At 41.0% G+C, this 24,009-nt stretch overlaps 1 protein-coding gene across 4 annotated transcripts in view; it reads left to right on the top strand.

The window, feature by feature from the left end:
• Positions 1 to 24,009, top strand: part of si:ch211-200p22.4 (phosphatidylinositol-binding clathrin assembly protein) — a 76,743-nt gene that overhangs the window by 43,815 nt on the left and 8,919 nt on the right. For 2 of the 4 annotated variants that reach the window (XM_054601907.1, XM_054601905.1), the window contains 9 exons: positions 1,012 to 1,053; positions 4,854 to 4,939; positions 5,045 to 5,168; positions 7,837 to 7,976; positions 9,476 to 9,576; positions 12,077 to 12,187; positions 18,210 to 18,350; positions 18,814 to 18,844; positions 19,307 to 19,454. In XM_054601907.1, the coding sequence (XP_054457882.1) occupies positions 1,012 to 1,053; positions 4,854 to 4,939; positions 5,045 to 5,168; positions 7,837 to 7,976; positions 9,476 to 9,576; positions 12,077 to 12,187; positions 18,210 to 18,350; positions 18,814 to 18,844; positions 19,307 to 19,454 (924 nt within the window). The remainder of the gene's footprint in view (positions 1 to 1,011; positions 1,054 to 4,853; positions 4,940 to 5,044; positions 5,169 to 7,836; positions 7,977 to 9,475; positions 9,577 to 12,076; positions 12,188 to 18,209; positions 18,351 to 18,813; positions 18,845 to 19,306; positions 19,455 to 24,009) is intronic. The other 2 variants (XM_054601906.1, XM_054601908.1) reach the window with 2 other exon arrangements.

Below are 24,009 nucleotides of genomic sequence, written 5' to 3'. Positions count from 1 at the left end.
AGAGAAAAGGGAAATGAGCATGAAATATTGGTTTTGATAGATTGGACTTTTTTCTTAATGGTCATTGGGAGCATAACTATTGCCTCCACACGACTCTCAACATGGCCACTACGTTAGCTGCGTTAAACCATTTTTGTTTTTCGTTCATTTCGGCCATTAGCGAGACGACACTAACATGCACTATCTACTATACAAAGCATTCTACAGCCACCGTTTCTGGTACGTTGTGATGCTAACGGTGGTCTAGAGGAGTGCATAGCGGCGCCCATGAGCTAGCAAGTGTGGCGCAACAGACAAACTTGAATGCACTAATAGCACATGTGTAAACAAAGCACAGAGAAGCTCAGATTACAACACACAAAGCGGGAAATGACTTCATTCTCTGCTCAGGTAGACATTACTCCACTATTCCTTTACACAGAAAATAGTTGTTTGCTGCTTTATAAATGCTCTGAATGTCTTAATAATGTATTTTAACATATTTTTCTTCTGATAAATCTGACGATAAAGCTGTGTTTAACAACCAAGTTCATGTTTTAGAGTCCAGAACTTAATGTTCTTTATCTGTGTCCCGAAGAGTCCCAAACAAACGTTACCTGTCTGAGTTGTTTTGGAGACGATTTATTTCTGCATAGCCGTCCTATTTTATATGAATGTGTTCCGTGTTGTCACGTCATCAGTCATCAGTCGCCATCGCCCCGCCTTTCCCTCATTGGTCAGACACATTTATCCCTGTCCAATCACCATCGTCACTCACTGTGAGGATTGGTCGGCTCCTCGGCCAATCCGGATGTCGAGAAAAAACAACTTTTCCTTGTTTATTTCTGTTGTCGTTTATGTTGACGCTGCCACTGCATGAAGTAATGATTCCCCTGTTTTTTTTTTTTCTTTTTTCTCATCTTCTTTTCTTCCTTTCTTTATTTTTACAAATGGACCCTGCTCTTCTCCATTTTATCCCACCTTCCTTTCTCCCCTTTTTATTTTGTTGATTTGTTTGTTTTTTGACGACAGCAAGTTGGAATAGATCAGGGTGACATCCCAGATCTCTCACAGGTCAGTATACATCTCACCTTTTTCACTCTCTATTTCTCAATCTCACTCCTTTTCTTGCCTTTTTGATTTCTGTCTTTTCCTTCTACATGTTGTTTCATCGCTTTCCCTTCAACCTCACATATACGTGTGTGTTCCCCCCCCTCTTAACAATCGTTCACTCATCCTCTCTTCTTCACTCTCCACGCAATCATTTTTTAATTTTCAAACCACCATCTCGTCGGACCCGATCTTAGTCTCGGCAACTCCCTTCTGGTTTGATTGATTTCCTGCTTTCTCTTTCACTTCTAAATGCTAATTATAGATCCAACGACAGGCTGAGGTATGTTAAGTTGGCCTGCTTATCCACTGCACCATCCGCGGGTTTCATCACGTGGGTTTGAAACCCTGAGCAACAATAAGCTCAGCCCTTGGATCTACAAAAAAAAAATGATGATTGCAACAACAAAGGGCTTGAAAAACAACACCGCATCGCTACAAAGGGAATAAACTACATTTCTGTTTTTAATCATCAAGGATAAATTTGCCTTTTTATCTTATTGGGAATTCAAAGGAATTGTTTGAGGCTCGGTTTTCATCCTCCTAATGGTTCATAGGAGGAGCTGAGAGAGACTCCAGATATCCACAGCAGACAGATTGTTTATTTTAATCAGCCATTTACAATTCAGCTTAAAGGAATACTTCAGCAACAAAATGGCAATTTGTCTATCAATTACTCTCCCCGTGCTTCCTTGAATTCTTAGAGAAAGCATCGACACATTTTGTGGGTGAAGTATTAAACATTCTGTCTGGTTTAGTGTTGAAATGATTTATTAAATGGGCAGTATCAACAATATGGCTGTAACTTACGATTATTATCATTAATTTCTCTACTAGTTTGATCCGTAAAATGTCAGAAATGCTGAAAAATGTTCGCCACAGTTTCATAAACCAGCGCCTTGAGATTTCATTGTATTTTAAAGTGTGCTATATAAATAAAATCCATTATTATTATTATTATAAAGCCCGAGGTAACATCTTTTAAATGTCTTTATTTGTTCAACAAACAGTCCAAAATTCTGAGAAATTCAGATCACAAAGAAGTAAAACAGAAATAAGTTGCTTATAAAATATGAAGTTTGCTGCTTGTTTCTATTTTCTATCATTGTAAAGTGAACATTTGTTAGTTTTTTGACCATTGAAGACACATTTTGATATTGACCTTTTTTTAAATTGATGATTTTCTGAAGATGCACATATACAGTGCAAAACAAGGTGTTGTGGGTAAACCAGGCTCCTAGTGGAAACTTCATACAAGCTGTACATACAAAAAGAAAAAAGTGCACTTTCACCTCCAAGAACCTTAAGATCCACATTTAATACAGTTACTTCGTCATCGTCTCGGCTGTGCTTCAACACATTGGACTTCATTTTTGGTACCAGAAAGAGGGCAAAGTTCAGTCCAGAGTATCAACAGACACCCTGAGTTTAGTTATCTGGAACTCTGCTAATAATACATTTATCAATAATGAAAATAATCATAAGTTACAGTCACTGTTTAGTTTTAAAGTTTACTAAACTTCTTGTACTTTGCCACATACTTGGCGTTTTGTAAATCTTACTTACAGATCCAACTGTAACTTTTCACAACTTCGGGTGAACTTAAGTCCTGCATTACTAGAAAAAAAAATAAAAAAAATAAAAGTTAACAGCATGTGGATTGACTGTGTGGATGTTGAACTCGTATCGTAAAAAAAAATGCAAAGTTAAAATGGACGTTTCTCTTCTCCCTCGTCTGTCGCAGAAAACAAAAGGATCATACATTGTAGGTGGTGGGTTGCATACTGTACTGCTGAACCCCCCCCCTCCCCTCCCCCTGCATGAGCACCCTGTACTCTCGCATATATATTCATGTGCGTGAATGTGTGTAAACATGCACACGTTTACACCTCACACACTCGCAGGCATGCTCTTGTTTCGCTGCCGTGGACAATGTATTTGTGTCTGTGTGTGTGTGTGTGTGTGTGTGTCGGCCTCAGGTGGCTTGCTTGTAGCTATCAAACACACACACACACACACACACACACACACACTCAGAGCTCCGGCACGACAAGCAAAAGGCCGTGAAACCTCATGAATAAAAAAATGAGGCTTCACCTCTCCGCCCCCTCTCTCTCTCTCCATCTTCATCCGCATGAAAGAACCCCTGCGCCGGGGTTTATCGACTAGCTCGTTTTAAATTCCTCCCTCCTCCTTTGGATGTTGTTTATTTCATATCTGTCGAGCACAACATCACTGCTTTCAACATGCACGGAGGTGCTTTAATAGAGAACGACTGGAGCATCACCGCGTAATCATTGTTAGGAAAAAAAGAGAGGAGGGAGGGGGGATTCTCTCTTTTCTTATTTATTTTTTCTTTGGGATGACGAAGTCTTTAGCTAAAAGTTACACTCACAGTATCAAAAAGAGATGTGGAGACCCTGCTGTGTGTGTGTGTGTGTGTGTGTGTGTGTGTGTGTGTGTGTGTGTGTGTGTGTGTGTGTGTGTGTGTGTGTGTGTGTGTGTGTGTGTGTGTGTGTGTGTGTGTGTGTGTGTGTGTGTGTGTGAGTGTGTGTCAGTGTGTGTCAGTGTGTGTCAGAGCTAATATTGACTTAGCACACAGAAAGTCCTCTTTTCACCTATTCAGACCCCGCTGACAGTTAAAGATGGTCTCTTTCTCTCCTGTGAGACGCTGTTTCTTTAACAACCAGGCAACAGTTGGTCGAGAAGCCGCCGTCTAGCCGGCCGCAAAGCACTCCCAAAACCTGTGTGTGTGTGTGTGTGTGTGTGCAGACACTTCACATTCTTGTGGATGCAGAGGCAGACATGACGTTGTCAAATGTTCTCAGCGGAGGAATTTCCTCTCCTCTCTCCTCGGCCGAAAGCGAGCTGAGCTATTACTTTCTTCCCTGCGTGTTAACTTGTAAATGTGCGTTAAAAAGATCCACTTAATAATGCAGCCGTTTTTTTCGGTTGTTTTTTTTCCTCCTCCTGTTTTAACGAGGCCCCCTAACGAGCACCGAAGATGTCGAGTTGTGCGAAACGATCAGAAGTGAACTCTGCAGCTGGATTTTTTTTTTGTTTTCTGCAGTCGCGTAGCAACGATCCCCAAGTAACCCCGATCACTAAGTTGTAAACCAGAGCGGAGGAGCTCAAATTTAATGCAGCTGCCTCGTGCCATCTTACAAACAAAAGAGCCTTTTAAGAGACTCCTGGCCTCACTTGTTTATTCTGGAGGAGCTATTAATAAAAAGATCAGAGTTTAATATCAATCAAATGTGAAGAGATTTGGTTGAACTAGAGACATAAGGACATCTCAAGGGTACATCCTGGTACTTGAGAGGCAAAACGCAGCAAAGGGAAGTTGAATGGGGGGAAAAAACCTAAAAATGAACGAAACCGTCGCCCTCCGCTTATGTGAAGAAGTGGTGCAACCTCTCCTCCGCTCTCCACCTTTTCCCTCCCGCTCTTTGTTGTTTTCAACCTCCTCCTTTGTTCTCTCTCTCTCTCTCTCTCTCTGTCTCTCTCTCCTTTGAGTCTCCCGCTAACAGTGTGAGTGTTTGCTGCATGTTGCCATGGCTATTCTTGGAGCCTGATGCACTCTGCTACCTTCCTGTGAGACCAACTAACTGTGTGTGTGTGTGTGTGTGCGTGTGCGTGTGTGTGTGTGTGTGTGTGTGTGTTTTCTATGCATATGAGACAGAAAGAAAGTTAGAAAAGGATTCTCCAAAAGTTGGGATTTCTTTCTCTTTTCTCATCTTTACCTCTCGTTGTCTCTCTCTCAGGCCCCCAGCAGCCTCCTGGAGGCTTTGGAGCAGCACTTGGCCTCTCTGGAGGGCAAGAAGACAAAGGAGCTGAACGCAGACACCAGGTAGACGTCCTATTCTAACATATCACACCCAAACCCCTTTAAAAACACGTATAAAAGCAGATAAAAATGGCTGCCTACATCTATCTCCAAATTCCCTTTTTGCAGAGCGTCCACCCTTTCCAGCGCCGTCTCATCTCTGTCCACCACCGGCATGTCCTTCAGCCGCATGGACGAGAAGGAGAAGCAGCAGGCTCTGGAGGAGGAACAGGCCAGACTGCAGGCTCTTAAGGTAACATATTTTATACTTTTATGACTTTTAGTCCCTGTCTTGTCAGGAAAAGTGTGAAAAATGAAAAGCACGACACAATAATTTACTGAAGAATTTATAAGATACAGAAACTTTCAGGATAAGTCTGTGCATGCACGGATTTGACCTTCACATGAACATTTGCAGCAAAGAATAAAGCACCTGAAAGTGACAAGCGTAACTGCTGTCATTGTTATAGAGTGAAGACTGTGCTAGCAGAGCCACAATACACCTCAAATCTGCAGCAACCACATCACACTTGAGCCCTGATGAAAAGTCCATAAAAATAAAAAGAAATTGATGTTGCTGGTAGATTGCCCAGCAACGTTGCTGTTTGCTGAACTCCAGTTGAGGATAAAGGCCAAGAGTCTCAGTGGCGAGCCGAGCAATAAAAGAAAAAATCTGGTGTAAATGTGTTGACATTTCTTGCTCCGGCCCTGGGGGGGGGGTGTCCTGCCTTACAGCAAACTGTAATTGAGTAAGAGCAATGGAGCTCCGAAAACACGCACATAGCAGCTCAGCCGAGTGTGTGTGTGCATGTTAAGTGTGCTTACATCCTGGCACAGAAGATACAGTATGTGTCTAGTGTCCAGCAGTATCTCTGTAAGCTTTGTCGGATCTGTGTGTGTGTGTGTGTGTGTGTGTGTGTGTGTGTGTGTGTGTGTGTGTGTGTGTGTGTGTGTGTGTGTGTGTGTGTGTGTGTGTGTGTGTTTGTGTGTGTTTGTGGGTTGATTGGATTTTAGCACGCTGTTTACTCCGTGCCCTTGGTTGCCCCGTTTCTGCCAAGGTCCACTGATTACCTTTGGGTTCAGTTTGAAAGCAGGAGGGGAGATAAAGTGAGAGGGGCGAGTCGGGGGGAGACGGGGGGTGAGCGGAGGTCGTCCAGATACCAAAGTCCAGCTGTCTGCGTGCTCTGGTGTCCATATGGACTCAACACGCACACAAAAAATAAAAACGCTACTGTCCAGCAGGGGCCTTAACCCCAAACAATAACATCAGCTCCCATTTGTTCCCTCGCCAAGCCGTCAGAATACAAATGAAGAGGTACAGCAGGAGATTCTGTTTATTAATCTGCTCAAAGTCTAACATCCTTTTAAAAGGTGGACAAGGTTGTGAAATCAATTGGATTATTCGCATACTTTTTTAAATAAGTTTGGGTTTGGAACTGAATTAAAACAGCTGGGTGTCCCGTGTCTAAATAAATTGGAGAAGAGAAGCAGCATGTCCGTTCTCTCCGTGGCCGTCCATACTAAACATCTACGCCTTTGTTACACTGTAAATTGCTTTTTACTTGTCTACCAAACAGTGCAGGTTTTTTTTCGATTTCCTAGTACATGTTCCCACATGATGAGACACGCATGTATTGATCCCTGTGGAGAAATTGGGCCATAGCAGCAGCAAACATAATAGGATCCAGCAGGAAATAAAAGCAGATGGCACAATAAATAGGCGATAAAACACGGCAAGATTCATCAAATCAATCAATAAAACTATTTCATTTAGTCACTTTGTAAAAGGAAGGCAGGTTGAACATGTTTTATAAACTGCATAGATACGCAGTAGAGATTACACATAATAGATTTAATTTATGATTACACTCACTGTCATTTCACACAACTGCAAATGTTTAGGAGCAGCAGGTAAATTAACTCCAGGGCAGTTTAACTGTGTCTCCCAGGTGGGTTTCTTACCTGAGAGCAGTCTGAGGCTCTAAAGTGTTTGCTTTAGGCTTCTAATGGGTTGATTAAGGCTACATCCACACTGATACATTTTTGTTTTAAAACAGGGTTTCACAACAAAAACGATCTACGTCCACACAGGAGTTTCAGAACTCTATCACATGACTTTTTACGTACACTGGGCATGCGTGTACCGTCGTCAACAGGAAGTAAATTGGTTGCTTAGTTACAGTATTATTATTATTTTAATAATAAAAGGTTGTGCTTGATACTTCAGATTTACTTAAGGTTCCGTTCTGAAACTTGCAGCTCTACCGGGTGTCGCACTAGAGAGCATTTATGCTTTTGTTCGTTTACAGTTTCTTTGTGAACTTTACAACAGAATAAAAGAACCATTGATTTAAAAAAAAAGGAAAGTCTTCCGTTTTGCTAATGTTTGTAACAGTAAACGTTTCCGCTGCACCTTGGGCCTCAGCAGGACAGGGTCAGATACGGTTTGAGAGGCTTTTAGTGTCGCATCAAAACAATGCCGGAGAGCTTTTTGTCACCGGAAAACCAAATGTGATTAGTTGTAAAGTTCTTACAGCTAATCGTCAACCTTGGCAGAAAAAAAACAAGCAATAAATGTATAAATTCAATTTGGATGCAGGCCTGGTTTTCAGTCTGATGTCTAAAGCCAAGAATTATCTGAATATCACCAAAGGGTACACATTTTAAAAGTCCCCCCTTTATGCTTGTACTCATAATGGCTTTGTTTTTGCAATAAGATGCTTGACAATTGATCTTAACAAAGGAAGTTACAGGAAGACAGCACACCTTTTAAAGGGCGTATGCACGTGTGAGAAGATGTGTTCGTCATATATTATGAAGTGTTTACTGGAAACAAAACTGTTATTCATTTCCAATGGGAAGTGACTGTGTAACCACTGTTTTCCTGATTACATTATGGTGTTTTTGTGCGTGTGTTCCAGGACCTGCGCCTGAAGGAGATGGGCATGCAGACTCCGCCCTCTGCCTCCCCGAGCAGCCAGTCGATAGGCGGCGCCATCAACAACAACAACCACATCATACACACCCCGGAGTTGTTCACCTCCACAATGTCTGCCAACAGGTACACACACACACACACACACACACACACACACACACACACACACACACACACACACACACACACACACACACACACACACACACCTGTCCAGTTCACCACTTTAAACCAACGTAAGTCCTCTATATTGTTGAGATATTGAATAATGAGCACACATACTTATACACATGACTGTTTCACAATAAATCCCCTTACTTTATGTGGCAATAGACAAGTTGTCTTGATTTTAACATATCATTATGAAGTAAGTGTTGGTTGCACAATATAATGGCTATTGAATAATTACAGCATGAAAAAAGTGCGTTAGCCATGCACAACCAAAACAGGAAGTGGAGAGAGCTTTTGTTTTCTCCAGTAGCTATTACCAATTAAAAAGTATTAATCTAAGTTTTTTTGCCGTTACTTTTTTCTAGTAGGTATTGAAAAAGAAAATGCAGTGTGTCCGTTTCCAACAAAAGTAGCTAGCACTAGCTCCAGAAGTAGCTTAAAGTCGTACGTTAATTTGCATATCGGTGATGTCGTTGCACATTTATTTGCATAATAATTTGAATATATATGTCTTGCATTTTCCCAAGGTCCCAATAAATCGCTAAATTTATTGCTAGTAAAAGGCTCTGAGAAAAATGGAAAGTGTTCTGGTTGTCATAACAACATCGCACCAATAATACCACTTTGAACCGTTAGGAGGGGGGGTTATCTATTGCCACTAACTATAAAAACGACTTTACAGTATAGAGAGTTAGTTACAGAATGTAAACACATTGAAATGCTTTGCAGAATCATAAATGGTAATAAATGCAGTTGGATTTCTTTAAACTGTTAAATATTATAATTAAAAATATGCTTATTTCCACTACAGTCCTCTTAAAATGAGAAAAGAGGAAGATGAAAGCAGGATGCATGATTGGCAGATGTAATTTACAAACCTTTTTTTTAAGTGTACTGTATGTAAAGAAACAAACTGCCAGCTGTTTTAGATTTCTTCCCTGAACAAATAGAAACCCTTTGTATCACAACGGCAGACTGATTCCAGCTGCAGCGGAGCAACAATAAGACTATTTGTTCTCCATAATCTTGAACAGGGTTTATACTCAACACGCTGTGAATTTACGGCTCCGAACTGTTTTATTGCTCCGCGGACGTTTTTTACCGCCCTTCAGAGAGCGAGGATTAATCTTAATCTGTGACAAACGAACATTTTTAGTGGTGACTTTAGCTATTTATGCGCTATTGATTAAATATTAATGATCTTTCTCCATCTGTCTTTCTGTACCTCTTTATTCTGTTTCTCTTCATCTCTGGCTCACTTCTTCGCTTTCCGTCGTTCATTTCATCCTTCTCTTTTCTCTCTCTGACATTTCATCTCTTCTCCATCCTACCACTTTTCCTTCATCTTCTCTCATTATCCCTCCTTCCTTCCTTTCCCCCCCTCTCTCTCTCTCTCTCTCTCTCTCTCTCTCTCTCTCTCTCTCTCTCTCTCTCTCTCTCTCCCTCCTCAGTGTGCCCAATCTGAACAGTGACCTGTTTGATCTTCAGCCGGCCTTCATCCCCGCTGTGCAGAGCAATCCTTCAATCTCCACCGCCAACAGTGCCTGGGGAGGTGCGCTACCTACACACACACACACACACACACACACACACACACACACACACACACACACACACACACACACACACACACACACACACACACACACACACACACACACACACACTTACTTGCAGGTGCACAAATGCAAATAAGAAAGACACCTACCTACATGCACACACACACTGATCAATTCTATGTGAGTGTATTGCATTCTGGGGGGTGTTCTCCCTCCGGCCAGTCATTCACATTTCTGTCGATCCATCTGTCTTTTTATGTAAACCATCCATCTTCCCATCACCATTCCCTCCTTTTCCCTCAGAAACTAATGTTGCATGACCCAGCCGGTGTCTTACGTAGACACACACTTTTAAATAAGTGTTTACATTTGTGAACACTGGCATTATTTGATATAACCGACGTGAGCAGCTCGAGGAAATGTCGGCCCTGAGATCCAAACCACCTACCTCTCCTCGTTTCTTTTGTTTGTCAATGTGGGAAAATTGTGTCTGCGGCAGAAATGCTGAGCAACAGCATCGACTTTCACATATTATCTTACTGTATTATTATTGCCACCTCCTCCCTTCCGTTTGTGAATATAAGTTGACATTTCAGCTAAAAATCAACGCATCGAAAAAGTAGCACAAAGACGAGTCTGGAAGCACTGTTAGCGCGGAGTATTACAGGATTTATGACAGAGGATTAGGTTGAAGCCGTTTATAAAAAGAGTTTGGCCAGACTTCAGAGTCAGAGCTACTTCTTACCCCCCCCCGTACGCTATCAGTGGCTCTGACACAGGAGCCGGGATAACAATCCCCTGTGCTTTTCTCAAAGACGACACAAAGGATACTCACTCCAGGAAACACCAACGGCTATAAACGTCAGAAACACTGATGTTTTAAAAAGGAATATTTTGCCATTTTGGGAAAATACGCTTTCTGGCAGAGAGTTAGAAGAGAAGACTGATATGACTCTTGCATGAAGCTACAGCAGGACAGCAGCTGATTAGCCTAGCTTAGCACAAAGACTGGAAACGAAAGGAAGCAGTTAGCCTGAAGTTTCACCTCGCAGCTCCTCAAAAGCTCACTTATTAGCGCCTTGTATCTGTGATTGTTTAATACAAAGTGGAAAACAAGAATTTGCCATTTAATGGGGGGGGTTCTGTGACGGACTATTTCCTGGCTCTGAATAGTTGCCAGACTTCCAGTAAGGACTACAGGATGTTATTGTGGCTGGCAAAAGAAAATGTTTGGTAGATAACCAACTGCCAAATGTTTTAACTCAAATTAAACAAGCTGGATATAACATGTAAATTAGTGAGCTTTAGAGGTACATCTTGGTGTTTTTTCCCCCCTGTTTTCAGTCTTTATGCTAAGCTAGGCTAAACGGGTACATGCTGTAGCTTTATATTTAACAGATATGAAAGTGGTATCAACCTTCTCATCTAACTCTCGTCTAGAAAACAAATTAAGCATGGAGAATCGAGTTTGGGTCACATAAGGAAATAGGGATTTTTAAACAAAAAGTACTTAACTATATATTGGCAAACTATGTCATACCTGCCATGTTTAATCTATGTCAATTCTAGATCATCTTTATGAATCTCTGACTACGTTTACATGCATATAATGTTCAGGGTTTTGACCTTATTCTGTAAAAGGCAATATTCCTGCTGAGCTGTTAACTTGGCTGATAAAAAGGAATACTCAACCAATAACCCCCATAACATGCAGCAGTATATACTCGGATTGACGTCAAACACCCCCCTGACATACGTCCTACAGCTACGCCCTTTAAAATAACTTCAATTCCACTCCTTTTCTATTTGTAGCCGTGTTAATCCCCCGGTGTACCGTCGCTGTCACCGCTCTGCAAGTTTTGGAAAACTGCTCCTCAAGCTATTGCTTTTATGTGAAATTCAAACATGGCAACATTCAGAATAAGGCATAATTAAAAGGAATATGCTGTTTTGCATCAAAATCAGATTATCATATTAATAGTGGAATAAGAGTGCGCCGTTTCCTGAAAGGTTAGTTATAAAAATAGACACCGTGGAGTGTTGTGAGTTTCCGTCGTGTATTCTCGTTTCGTGGACTCCACAAAGACAACGGCTCTCTGAGGCTTCAAGCCCTTAATCCTCCGACAGGGACGTGGATGGAGACAAAAAAAAAAGAATACAAAAGGTGCATCGGTGGATTTCCTCGTGCTCCGGCTTAGCTCTCTCCTCTGAAAGCATGACGTTCCCGACAGCCTACACACAGAATCCCAAGTTACTAAGCAACAACAATGGCACCACGCCGGCGACTGTAACGTCCACGTTCTCTATCTAATTGGATTAGTTCAGCGGGGAAGGTGGTGGAAAGCCATGATTTCCAAACAGGACATGATCACAATCTGATGTGTGTGTGTATATATATATATATATATATATATATATATATATATATATATATATATATATTATATAAACACCCAAACAGGGTTTTTTTCACATCTAACTGCATCCCCTCAGGATTGGAGAACCAGCCTCTGCAGACCACCGCAGCCATGACTGTAGATTTCGATGCTGTGTTTGGGAATAAGGCCGCCGCGCCCAGTAACAACGGTCCACAACCTGCAGCCGGTAAAGCCAGCTCTGAAAAACTAAAAATATAAACCTTTTGACTCTGCTCGGCAGCACGCAAGCAAAGCGTTGAACTAACCCTTTTGGGTGGGTGTTGGTAGCTTTACTAGCTCTGTCACAAAGCCTGTTGTTTGAGTTCTTACATATGGTCTCTAATAATGACGGTAACCCTTAATCCGAGAGACGAGGGATCAGTTAACTTCATAATAAATTGGATTTTCGAGTAATTTGATGAAGGAAAATACCTCAAATCTTGTTTTTCTCTATAGAAATATTATATTTCAGTAGACAAACTTCAAAAAAAGAACATTTGTAGGTATTTATTAAGAGTTTGACTCGCAAAAAACTCAGCTAATTTGCTTTTTCAGGACTATGTCAGTGTAATTTCATCAGATATCAGTTGTAAAATACGATAATGGCCCCACAACTGTGATTAGATTTTGAGTTAGATATTGCTGAATTATTATTGGTGCATGAACATTTCTGTCACCATATTTATACGTCAAAGCTCCGCCCACTTTAGGGCCTTTTAAAGATTCCACATTTAACTTAAAGTTGACTGATCCCAGCTCGTGATTTTCCTCCTTTTCATTGAGGGTTCCTACACAGATCTTCAAATTCTACAAATATAATCAATGAAACAAATCTTTTCTAGTTCATAAAGCTACAGGAAGCTTGGTTAAATGCTTTTGTAAAGTATTTTAATGTTGGAGATCTTATCAGTATTCAGCTCTGAAAAAGCAAAGGGATAGTTGCCAGTTGTTTCCTGTAAATCTTTTGGCTTATATCATTTAATCCATTGGAAAAATGTGAAGGAACCCTCTCTCCACTTCTTCAGCAGCTTCTCCTGTTGTGGTTTCCTGCCTGTTGTGGAAACCGCTTCAGACTGATGGCTCTTAAGTGTTGCCGGTCTGGGACTTTGGCTCCGAGCTCTCTTATTGGCTTACTTTCCTTTAACCTCTCGGCAACTGACACAATCAATCTCTGTACTCCTCAAACCTTTTGGGTCCTGGGACGCTCCTGCAAATCATATCATTTGAGCAAAAACCTGCAGAGAACCAAAGGATTGTCTTTGTAGCCAAAGCCTTATAAAGCTAGTTCCTCTGTCTATTAAACCGAACTATTAAAAGCAAAGCACACACCGTTGCCCTGGGAGACGTGTTCCTTCATTATGATGAACACGGGCAGAGTAGCTTTATTTTTAGATTCGATCCCACACAATACGTATGTGCTGCTGTAAATACTCACTAGCACACAAAACGTGTATTAATCCACGACAGAAAATAGTGCCAAACAGATTTACTCCTGTTTGAGTAGCGTTTTACTTACAGTGCCCAGATGTTTTAGTTAATTATTTAAGCCTTTTTATAGATGTATGTCTTCAGTAGGAGTGCAGCATAAATGCTCGGATTGTTAGAAAGTTTGGCAGATCATTTGGGATTTTTTGGCGATTACAAATATTTGGAAATTTCAGTCGAAAACTTTGTAAAGCAATGGTAATACTTTATTTTAGAAATACTTGTTTTCACAAATATACATAGTCTTTGATATAACAATTTAATAGTCATTATTTTTGTGACATCTTTTGTCCAAAGTGAGGTCTCACTCTGCTCCGTACTCCAGGTTCAAACTTATTCACTAGCCGAGTGTTTTTTGTTTTTCACAGCTACGCTCTCCATCAATTAACGCTGCTGGTAATTTGCCAGGATTAATCAGCCGGCTGTTTCACACACCAGCAGTCACAACACATGTTGCTCAAACTCATTTGTTTGACTTAATCCAAACAGCATTATCGTAGAGAGCGAGATCTCTAATTATACATCTGGAAAAGCTAAAAAAAATAAAAAAAAAAAAAATAGACTTAGGGTTAGTGATTTTGTTAGTTTTCTGGCAGAAACAATGTTTTGTCATCATTATTAAGGGTGTTGGTGGCGTTTGCACAGCTGCGTCATTGCTTCCTCAAACATTTGCCAGATAAAGCTTTTGTTTTGCAAATGTTTTCGTGCAGATTTTTCTTGCTTTCTCTAATCTTCAAACCCGTCGAACTCTTCTGCTCCTCTCAGAAGAAACATTTGGAGGCTTGTGGCTGCAGTGTGCTGCCTGCTTCTGGCTTTGGACGGACTAACTTTCTTCTATTAATAGAGCTCTTGTTGAAGCTGCCACTACAATTACCAATACACCATCTGGGTGACTGGCAGCATCTCACAAAAATCCCCGTGTGTGTGTGTTTGTGCGTTTGTGTGTGTGCAGCTACTGTACTGCATGTGTCCTTCCTGCATTACCTACACACCGTCCACACGTGTCTTTATATGTCGGTGTTTGTAACAGTCTGTTCACATGTCGTCTGTCATTTTGCTTCATCCCATCTGTCTACTACGGCTCCTCTGTTTTCTTTTATTGCCGTTCACACAGTTTCAACAATCCTCTCTCCCTTTATCCCCCCCCCTCTCTCTCTTTCTCTCTCTCTCTTTGCCTCGTCGTCTCCCCATCACACTTCACAAAGCAAGAATCACCCAGGCAACTCCGTTCCATCTGCTCTCCCCTTTTCTCTCCCGCCTCTCTCTGTCTCCTCTGCAAAGACTCCAATTTTTTTTGGTCCACTTTTAACTGATATCTGACTGTATTTGTGCACAAGGAGTTGGAGGCGTAGCTGCTTCTTTTTATATTGAAATTTGAATTTTTTTGAAAGGCAATGCATCATTTTCCATGTCTTCATAATGTATTCTCAATTTTCCATCATCCATATCTGCAATTATTCCTCTAAGGGATGCCTCTTTGCTAATAATTCAAGTGGAAAATGCAGACATTCTTTTTATTTTTTGAGCAAATTAATATTTCTGTTAATGCCTTTTTCTGTATCTCTTATTTCCCCGCCACCAATCAAAGTTTTTAGTTGATTTTCAAATCGCAAATTCGATTTTTTTCGGATTTGCAATCCTCCTCAACTTTAATATCTGTGTCTCTGCTCATATACATATCCTTTCAATCTGTTATATCGAACCATTTATTGTGTCACTCTGTGCTCATGCTCAGAGAAGAAACACCCACTCAAGGTCATGAATTCAACGGCAACCTGTAACAAGAACTCTCTTCTTCCTTCATATCATATTTGTCCCTTAATATTATGCAATCATTAATTCATTCTGTAGATCCTGTAATATCCATGATCAATGACATAAAATACATTACATTAACCAATAGATTACACCAGGAATTTTTCGTAATCCATGTCTGAAAAGAGCTTTAACATAATCCAACTAAATAGTTTATACGTAACAGATTTCTCCCTTCCAGCGTTTTTTGGAATTGAGCCCTCGACAAGGATTTACTTCCTTCGCTTCCCTTTGATCTTAAACTCTTATTGACTGTCAAATCCTCTGCTGAAACACCTAAGCTAACACTGATAGCATTACCCCCCCCCACACACACACCCAGTTCAATACAGCGCTCTCAGCTCTGGCTTCCTCACCTCCCTCCTCCCACCTCCCTGATTTTTCCTCTTCTTCAATCTGCTCGCTGGTTTTGTGTGTGATCTACAGAGAGAGCTTGTTTCTTGTTTCCTTCCCTCTTTCATCCCCTCCTCTCTTCTATTGCTCTCTTAGTTCAGTTTAATTCAGTGGGCTTTACCGACACGGTGGTTTAAGAAACACAAATATATCACCCACAATGCCAGAGTGTTTTATCACGCAGACAACGGGAGAGTCAAGAGAATTAGAAACACTGTGGTTGCTTCTTCATTTTCTCCTCTTTTAACTTCCTTTCCTGTCTCCGTATGCTTCTCCTCCTCTCCCTCCTTTTTTTCTCATCTGCTAAGCTAGCAGGAAAAGTGTTTTCTGAATCTCTTGTGTCAGCACCACTGTCAGACCGGCACACCGCTTCCTAACTAAATATTATTCCTCCCTCTTTTTCTTTCCCTCCCTCTTCAGTTGCCTCTCATTTCTTTTTCCTCTCTCCTCCTCCTCTTTCTCCTCCTCTGTGTTCTGCAGGGACGCTGTAGGTTTACAGACGTCGTCTTGCATTCACGTCTCGTTCGATCTTGTTTAATTCTTTCCAGCTTTGCATTGTCGCCTTTCATTTTATTTTTGCCACTTGTCTCCATGTATTTTATTTTTACCCCTAACGATTGCTGGATAAAGTCAGGAAACGATAATGCATAATACATAAAATTATATAAAATATCAACAGCTTGTCATGGTGTTACGCTCTTGTGTTCACTTTCAATTTCCCTTTTTTTTCTTTGCAAATTTTTTCTACTTCTCGCCATGTTTTTCGCAACTTCTCCAACCGGATATTACACACACACACACACACACACACACACACACACACACACACACACACACACACACACACACACACACACACACACACACACATTCACAGGTTTCTACCAGCAGAGTAATACTGAGCCATTAGCCGGATGAGTGCTGACATGGGGAGTTGTTAACAGGCAATTACATGCACACACTTACACACACACATCCGCAAAACTAACACAGGAAATACTAATTTGTCATTTGCACCTACTAGCCATGAGCAGTAAGTTTACACAGCCTCTCTAACACACATAAACACACACACACACACACACACACACAAAAACATTCATGTTCAAAACTAATCACTATTTGGAGTCAGAGTGTGTACATGACAGCCGCAAACAGATAAATCAATCATCTAGAACAAGTGCTGCAAGCTACTGAGTCAGGGATTATGGGCCGGCTGCTGATAGAATGAGGCTGCTGCATGACAGTAATAAAAGAGTAGAGTCTTGGTACGGAGTATATCTGCTTTAAACAGGAAGCTCTGTAGGTGAAGGCTGAAAATGGAGCAGGACGAATTCAATTAACGGCAAATGCTCGGTAGTGAGATTTAGATATTTCACATTAAGGAGGCACAGCTCAGCAATACTCTCAGATCAAAACCGCCCAGCGCTGCTTTCGTTAATGCGGTGGAATCGTGAGTAAAAAAAGTTTTGGGGGAAAATTATGCAGAAAGTTCAGTCGACTCTCATTTAGATTCAGGATTTAACTTTGTTGAAATTATCTTTGACTTTCTTCACTTCGTGCCTGAGTTCCCCCCCTCACTGTTCTTTAGATATTTGTGGCCACAATTACCCCCTTAGTTACCGTTGCTACGCCTGACAATAGCATTACATTTCCTAAATACAATGGGTCCTTGGTTTCAAACAGAGGTTCACTAAAGCAGCCCTGTTTTGATTTTTCCGTTTAGCTATTTAAGCTAAAATTAGCCGCATGGGTTGGTTGAAAAAGCCTAGCGGTAACTGAATACTTCTACGCTCAAGCTTCTAGAGAACTACGGTGGCCTTTAAGTAACATAACAAACTCTAGAGCCAGTGCTTGGTTTGTCCATTCTGGGCTACTGTAGAAACATGGCAGACTCTGTGAAGAGAACCAACTCACTGTAGTCACAAACGGCAAAGTGTACGCTAATGAAAACACAACAGTTCCTAGTTTCACGTGAGCAGCGGAGTGTTAAGTTCTCCAATTCTATAAAGAGTGCAGCACAGAGACTCAAACGTTACCTTACACTCTGATATTGTAGCAATGGTAAATGTGGTATGGTTAACGCTGCGTTTTCAACATGTCCTGTAACGCCACAAAATAATGCAGTTGGCTAATGAAATGCTCCTGGGAAGCATCGCCTTTGTAACTAGTAAGCTAGCTAACGTTTTGAGCTAACATAAAAGCAGATAAACGCACTGTTAAATACATTTCTTACAGTTTTATTGTGTTTTTTAGGTTTTTGAAAGACCTCCAAAACTCTTCACAGCCCGTGCACACTGCTTCAACATGTTGGGAAATTCAAAGCTTGACAGGAGGGACAATTGGGCAATCTCTGTTTTTGGTGTAGGGGTTCCTCTCATTGCTTTCCTCTACGTGCCTGTGTGGTTTACTAACCCTTACTCTGTCTGTATGATGTCGTTACCAGCGTACCTTATCAAAAAATGTATCATAAATGTGTGTTTTTATTTACACGCGTGAGTCTGTTTCTCCTCCAGGTTTCGATGCTCTAGGAGACCTGTTGAAGCCTACGATGCCCGCACACACCGCTCCTCTTCCTCCCCCTCAAATGGCCATCCATCACGGAGGAAAGCTGCTAGCCAACGACCTCGACTCCTCTCTGGCCAACCTCGTGGGCAGTGAGTGTCGCGATGCATGTGAACGCGTAGCTGAATGTGTCGACGGGAGGGAGGGGGAATTTAAAAAAAAAATAGAAAAACACCAGTTGCAGTAATGTTGATGGTTGAACATTTATGTAATTGGACACTTGAAACGCCTGACCTTGAATGTATTCATCCACACACTGGCACCATATTTCTTATGTATTCTCTCATATTGATTGTGCATGCAGATACAAGGACGTACAGTTATATAGCGACACAAAAAATACTATTTCCAGGTTTTTTTTACTCCCCTTTTTAAGGAATTTACCATCAATCAAAACCTCTCTTTGTGTAGAAATTCAATTAAACACATCTGAATGTTACAAACTAGTGAAAACATCGATGTAAGAGAGAGCAAAGATGTAGTGAAGTCGGAGGGAGATAAACACTTCAACTCTCTTTCAACTGTGATCACTCATTTTTCTCTGTGTTTCCTCAGATCTGCAGTTTGGCGGGACCCCAGCCAAGAAGTAAGTGTCTCTTGAGTTGTGATGACACCTTTCAATGTTGTGCAGAGGATTTATCCACTGACTAAACTAATACGCCTCGCCATTATACTTGACTCAACTGTTGCCAGCATCCCTACCTTCAGTCTGCCAACATATAAGTTGTACTACTAAAACTCTAAATCTTATTTATTATGAGGTATTCGGTTGCTTTAAACTGCTTAGGTTGGTAATAAAGTGCTTCTGTAGAGTGTTAAAGGAGAGCCTAGTACAAAGATTCCTATTCATGTTTTTGCCGTACTTGCCAAGTTGTTAGTCTTTAAAAATCACGACAAGCCTCAAGGGGGCAAATAAAAATAAAAGAAAGTCTAATCTACAAGTAAATCTTCAGCTTTATCTTCCAAGCCGTGACTTTGCTCTTGTGTTGGATCGGCGGGTACGAATGCAGATTTACTGACAGTGTGTTTGTTTTTTCTCGGTGCTCTGATCGTACCCCTCCAGGCCAGAGATGCAGTGGAACCAGCAGGGAGAGAAGAAGCTGACGGGAGGCCACAACTGGCAGAATAAGACCATGTCGACCACACAGTGGGGCCCGGCGCCAATGGCCCCACAGCCCATGCCTGTACAACACGTGGTAAGACAACAGAAACTCCCACTGAAGACTTGTTTGAGTCATGTGATGCAGTGATTGCACAGCCTGAGAGTTTGCCCGAAATTAATCCATCAAGGTGTCTGAAAGTCCTGCAAAAAGTTTATCCAGTTTATTACAACTTGGATCTTATTTTCATAGTTTTTCATTCCTATCAGCACTGAACAAACCACGGTCATTTCTAAAATCTTGTAACAATGGCAACATTATGTTAAGAAACATAAGCAGTCAGACAGGATTTAAAGTCCATATTCTTCCTTTCACCTGTAGTGCTATTTTATCAATCTAGTTTTGGTGACATTGGCTTTATACTGAATATAATGGGACTAGATGTCACTCAGATGCCAAAAAGAACATTGGAAAAAATCAACAGCAATGTTTCCTTTCAGAAATCATGTCCTTAATAATCCACCGACCTCGTTTGAGTGGTTGAGAGAAAAATTGTAAAATGACTACCTTCATTGTTCGTTGTAAACATCAATAGCAGTTTACACAGCGCCTTTGTTGGCTGCCACTTAGACCTGAAGAGGTTTCATTTGCAATAATAATCTGTGGCTTTGTAAACAGTGTGTCTGAAAAGTCTAAAAGCTGGTGTTTGTTACCCGTGTGCCTTCTCCAGACCTCCGAAATGATAGCCAAAGCTATGGAAATAAGAGCCAAGTTGTTAAAGACCAGAATTATCCTTAATGGGAATCAATCAAGGTGTCTGCAAGTCCTGGAAACATCTCAAAATGGCAAACAGCTTCAATTGTTATATGAAGTTAATTGTTTTAAGGTGTTTCATATGTTCTGACTTCTTATTGCTTTGTATTAAAGGAATAGTTTGTGGGAAATAGAATTACTTTCTTGACGAGAGCTGGATAAGAAGATAAACAACTCTCATGTCTGTCCGTAAAACATGGAATCTACAGCCAACAGAAGGTTAGCTTAGCACAAACACTTGAAAACAGATGGAAACAGCTAGCCTGGCCCTGAACAAAGGTAAACAAATCGGCTCACTCGTCGACACTTAACGTCCAAAAAATGAATGTAAAAACAACAATTCATGATTTTTAAGGGGGTTACATCACTTATCTTAGTTTTAGCATACAGACTTAAAAACTGTCCTTTGATCTGTCAGATGCCAACAAAATCTGCCTACCAGACATGAGAGTGGTATCAATGTTCTCATTTAACACTCTGCAGAAAGCACATGTCCCAGAACTATAACTTCAACAGTGAGAAATCAGTGTGGCTGCACAGAACGTGCCGGTTCTTAGTTTTGGAACTTCAAAAACTTGTTTCAAAGTGAAACATACTTGCAGACACCTTGCTAATAAAATACAGGATTCAAACTGTGTGACTGCCTGTGTGCATGTGAATGTTTTGCACTGTTTTGTTCTGTAGTTGATGGAAATGTTGGTGTATGTGTGTGCATTGTATTGGTCCGGTATATTGCTGCCTGTGCATGCTTTCTCTCTGTGTGTGTGTGTGTGTGTGTGTGTGTGTGTGTGTGTGTGTGTGTGTGTGTGTGTGTGTGTGTGTGTGTGCGTGTGTGTGTGTGTGTGTGAGTGTGTGTGTGTGTGTGAGTGTGAGTGTGAGTGTGTGTGTGCTTGCTGATCTTGGCAGCTCCTGATTGTCCTCCTGATCTCTGGACAGCCGTTTCTGGCTGACGAGGACAAACTGTCACTAACCCTCCGCTTCCTCTCTTTCTCCCTCCCCCCCTACATATATCCACTTTCTCTCTCTCTCTCTCACCCCTGCTGTCATACCTTCTCTCCTTCCCGTTCCGCTCGTCCTCTTCATGCTCTTCTTCCTTTTGTTTTTTGTTTTTTCTGCACCGTCATCCGCTCGTCTTCCTTCCCCTCTTCGCTCGTTTTATCACGTCTGTGTTCTGCGTTGTCATCTGCTCGTCCTGTTTTCGCCACACTACCTTTGACATCTGTTCGTCCGTATTTTGACCTCCTCGTACTTTTTATAAAAAAAAATTGCTTTACTTGCTTTTGTTGGACTTCCATCTTTGCCTACGTTGTGATTTCTTTCTTTCCTTCCTTCCTCTGTCTTGCTTTTTCTCATGTATTTGTTTCACATTTGTCCTCTTTGTCTTTTTCTTTCTTTGTTTCTGACTCTCACCTTCTCTTGGTACCTTTTCTTTTTGCTCCCCTCTTTCATCATCTCCTCATTTTCTTGGATTTTCTCTCCCACCCTCACGTTGTCACTTCTTCTCATCCTCTCCCGTCCCTCTCCATCTTTCTCTCCGTCTGTCTTTTGTCTCTTTTCCTTGTTGCGTCCTGATGCAGAATGGAATGTTCTATACTAGTTATGTAAGTACTTATCCCTGTTTAGTAAAACACATCTTAATGGCTTCTCAATGACTCCTATAATGTGCTTCAAACCTCCCTCTTTCTGTCTCCCACTTTTCTCTGTCACCTCTTTCTTTCTTGTGTTCTTTGTGGAAACTTCTTCAACAAATAACCCTCTAACCTCTGTGCTACAGGCTAATGATCTGTGCTAGTAACGTTAGCATAATGAGCGTGCTATTTTTGTCCTCCTGCTTTAGAGCTTTTTTTTTATATAAGGTTCTAGCCTTGTTTGTCTCTTGTATATCTTCCTGAAAAAAGATACATCTGGTGATATTCTCCATTTTTTTTATTGTCAACAAACTAGACAAAAAAACTAAACAACAAATTGAATCAATAAACTGTGTATAAGAAGTGGACGTAGTCACCCATTGGTTTGTGGACTACAGTTTTCAGGCCTCCTGGTCGACAATTTTGGCCATCGCCATCTTTGTTTTTTGCCGTTGCCCTGTTTTTTTTTATTTATTTAACCAGAAGGGACACGAAAGGATGGAGCTAAGTACAACCAAACCATGAACGACTGTAGGCGACGACATTTGTAGGCGACCGAAATATTACATTTTACTTTCATGAACTTAAAACACATAATGTGAAAGGGTTAAAGTTCTAAGATGGAAACATAGACAACCCCCAGACCCAATAACGCCATGGTAGCGATCTGTCAATCACAGTAGCCCCGCCCTAAAGCATCCCCTGCTTTATGGTCTGTTTGACTCTAAATGGAGCATCATTTACTAAATGAACATCATGCTGTATTGAAGAAGACTTGAAACTAGAGATTGAGACCATAAACTCATGTTTACAATGTTTACTGAGGGAATAAATCAAGAGAGAAGTAGAGTCATTTTCTCATAGACTTCTATACAACCAGAGGAGTCGCCCCCTGATGGACAGTAGAGAGAATGCAGGTTTAAGGCATTTTTTGGAGCAAGAGATTGCTGCCAAATTCTATCAAATACCTGTACCTAAAAAAACATGCCCACCAAGGCCAGAATATGTATTTGGAACTAAAGGAGTTAGATAGGTTGAACCATTAACACAGCCCCAGACCAAAAAGTATATCAAGATCTATTGGTCATATAGTTTAACTTAACTTAACCCTATTTTAGCAGGCCTGTATGATTGGGAAAAAGTAGAAGCCTTCGAATCTGTCACAATGAAATAATCATGGCAGGGTTTAAGCACTTATTTAAAAACTCCAAGTTTTTGTTAAAAAGGGCTCAGTTAGATCTTCATCCAGACACAATTTGTTTTCAAGAATGCAGCTTTAAGACACTTTTGCATTGACTTCACTTTTTAGACCCGGAGGTTGTTGCCGGATCTATTCTAACAACAAGAATTGCCTGTGGATTCCTCTGAGCAAAACACCTACAAAACAAACTGAGCTGTATTTTCCCATCCTATATGGTACAAGACAAAAAGTACATTGTGTTGTCAGCAGGGAACTGAATCCTGCCTCACAAGCAAACACAAATAGTAACAGCTCAATTGTGTCACAGAGAAAGAAAACACATTGTCTCTGAAAATATACACGTCTCAAAAACAGCAAACATACCCTCCCTAAGCCGTAACATGATAAATAAGTCATGTGGTAGTGATGTATAAGACATTGCAGGTAGCAGGGAAGTGAATAAGTCGGGTGTCATGCATGATAAGTGAAACTCCCACATCTGAGATTCTCGCCAGGAGGGCAAAAGATCTGTGCTCGCTTGATACTTAAAAAATGCCAGCCAGAAATCCTGCAAAATCCTCTCTTTTTTTTAACCTGCACTTGAACTAGCAGGCCATGTTGGATCAGAAGTCTGACTTTGTAGAGAAAGCAAAGAAAGAGAGAGAGAGGGAGATGGCAAAGGGAATAGCAAGAGTTCACCTCTGAGAAGTCGGGATTAAAGATGTAGAGAAAAGATGGATTTAAATTTAAAAAACCAACACATAGGTAGGAAAGTAACCAGCTACAGAGAGGTTGAGCATAAAAAGAAGGATACAGACAAAGTGTAAAGCATTATGCGTCAAGGGCCAACAGATGGGAGAGAAATACAGATGGAGAAGATGCAGCGGTGCATGAACAGCATCTCACATGCTCTCTTATTCTCTCGTACATCTTCTTGTCATGCTTTAAAAAAACAAAATAAAGTGTCATTTGGCACAAAACGGACAAACCCGTCTAACTCCGAGACAGATTGTTTGCTAAAGTAAAGTCT

The sequence above is a fragment of the Anoplopoma fimbria genome, chromosome 7 (genome assembly GCF_027596085.1).
Source record: "Anoplopoma fimbria isolate UVic2021 breed Golden Eagle Sablefish chromosome 7, Afim_UVic_2022, whole genome shotgun sequence".
In the NCBI taxonomy this organism is placed as follows: domain Eukaryota; kingdom Metazoa; phylum Chordata; class Actinopteri; order Perciformes; family Anoplopomatidae; genus Anoplopoma; species Anoplopoma fimbria.
The sequence above is the reverse complement of the archived record's forward strand: the minus strand, read 5'-3'. Positions and strand labels throughout refer to the sequence as shown.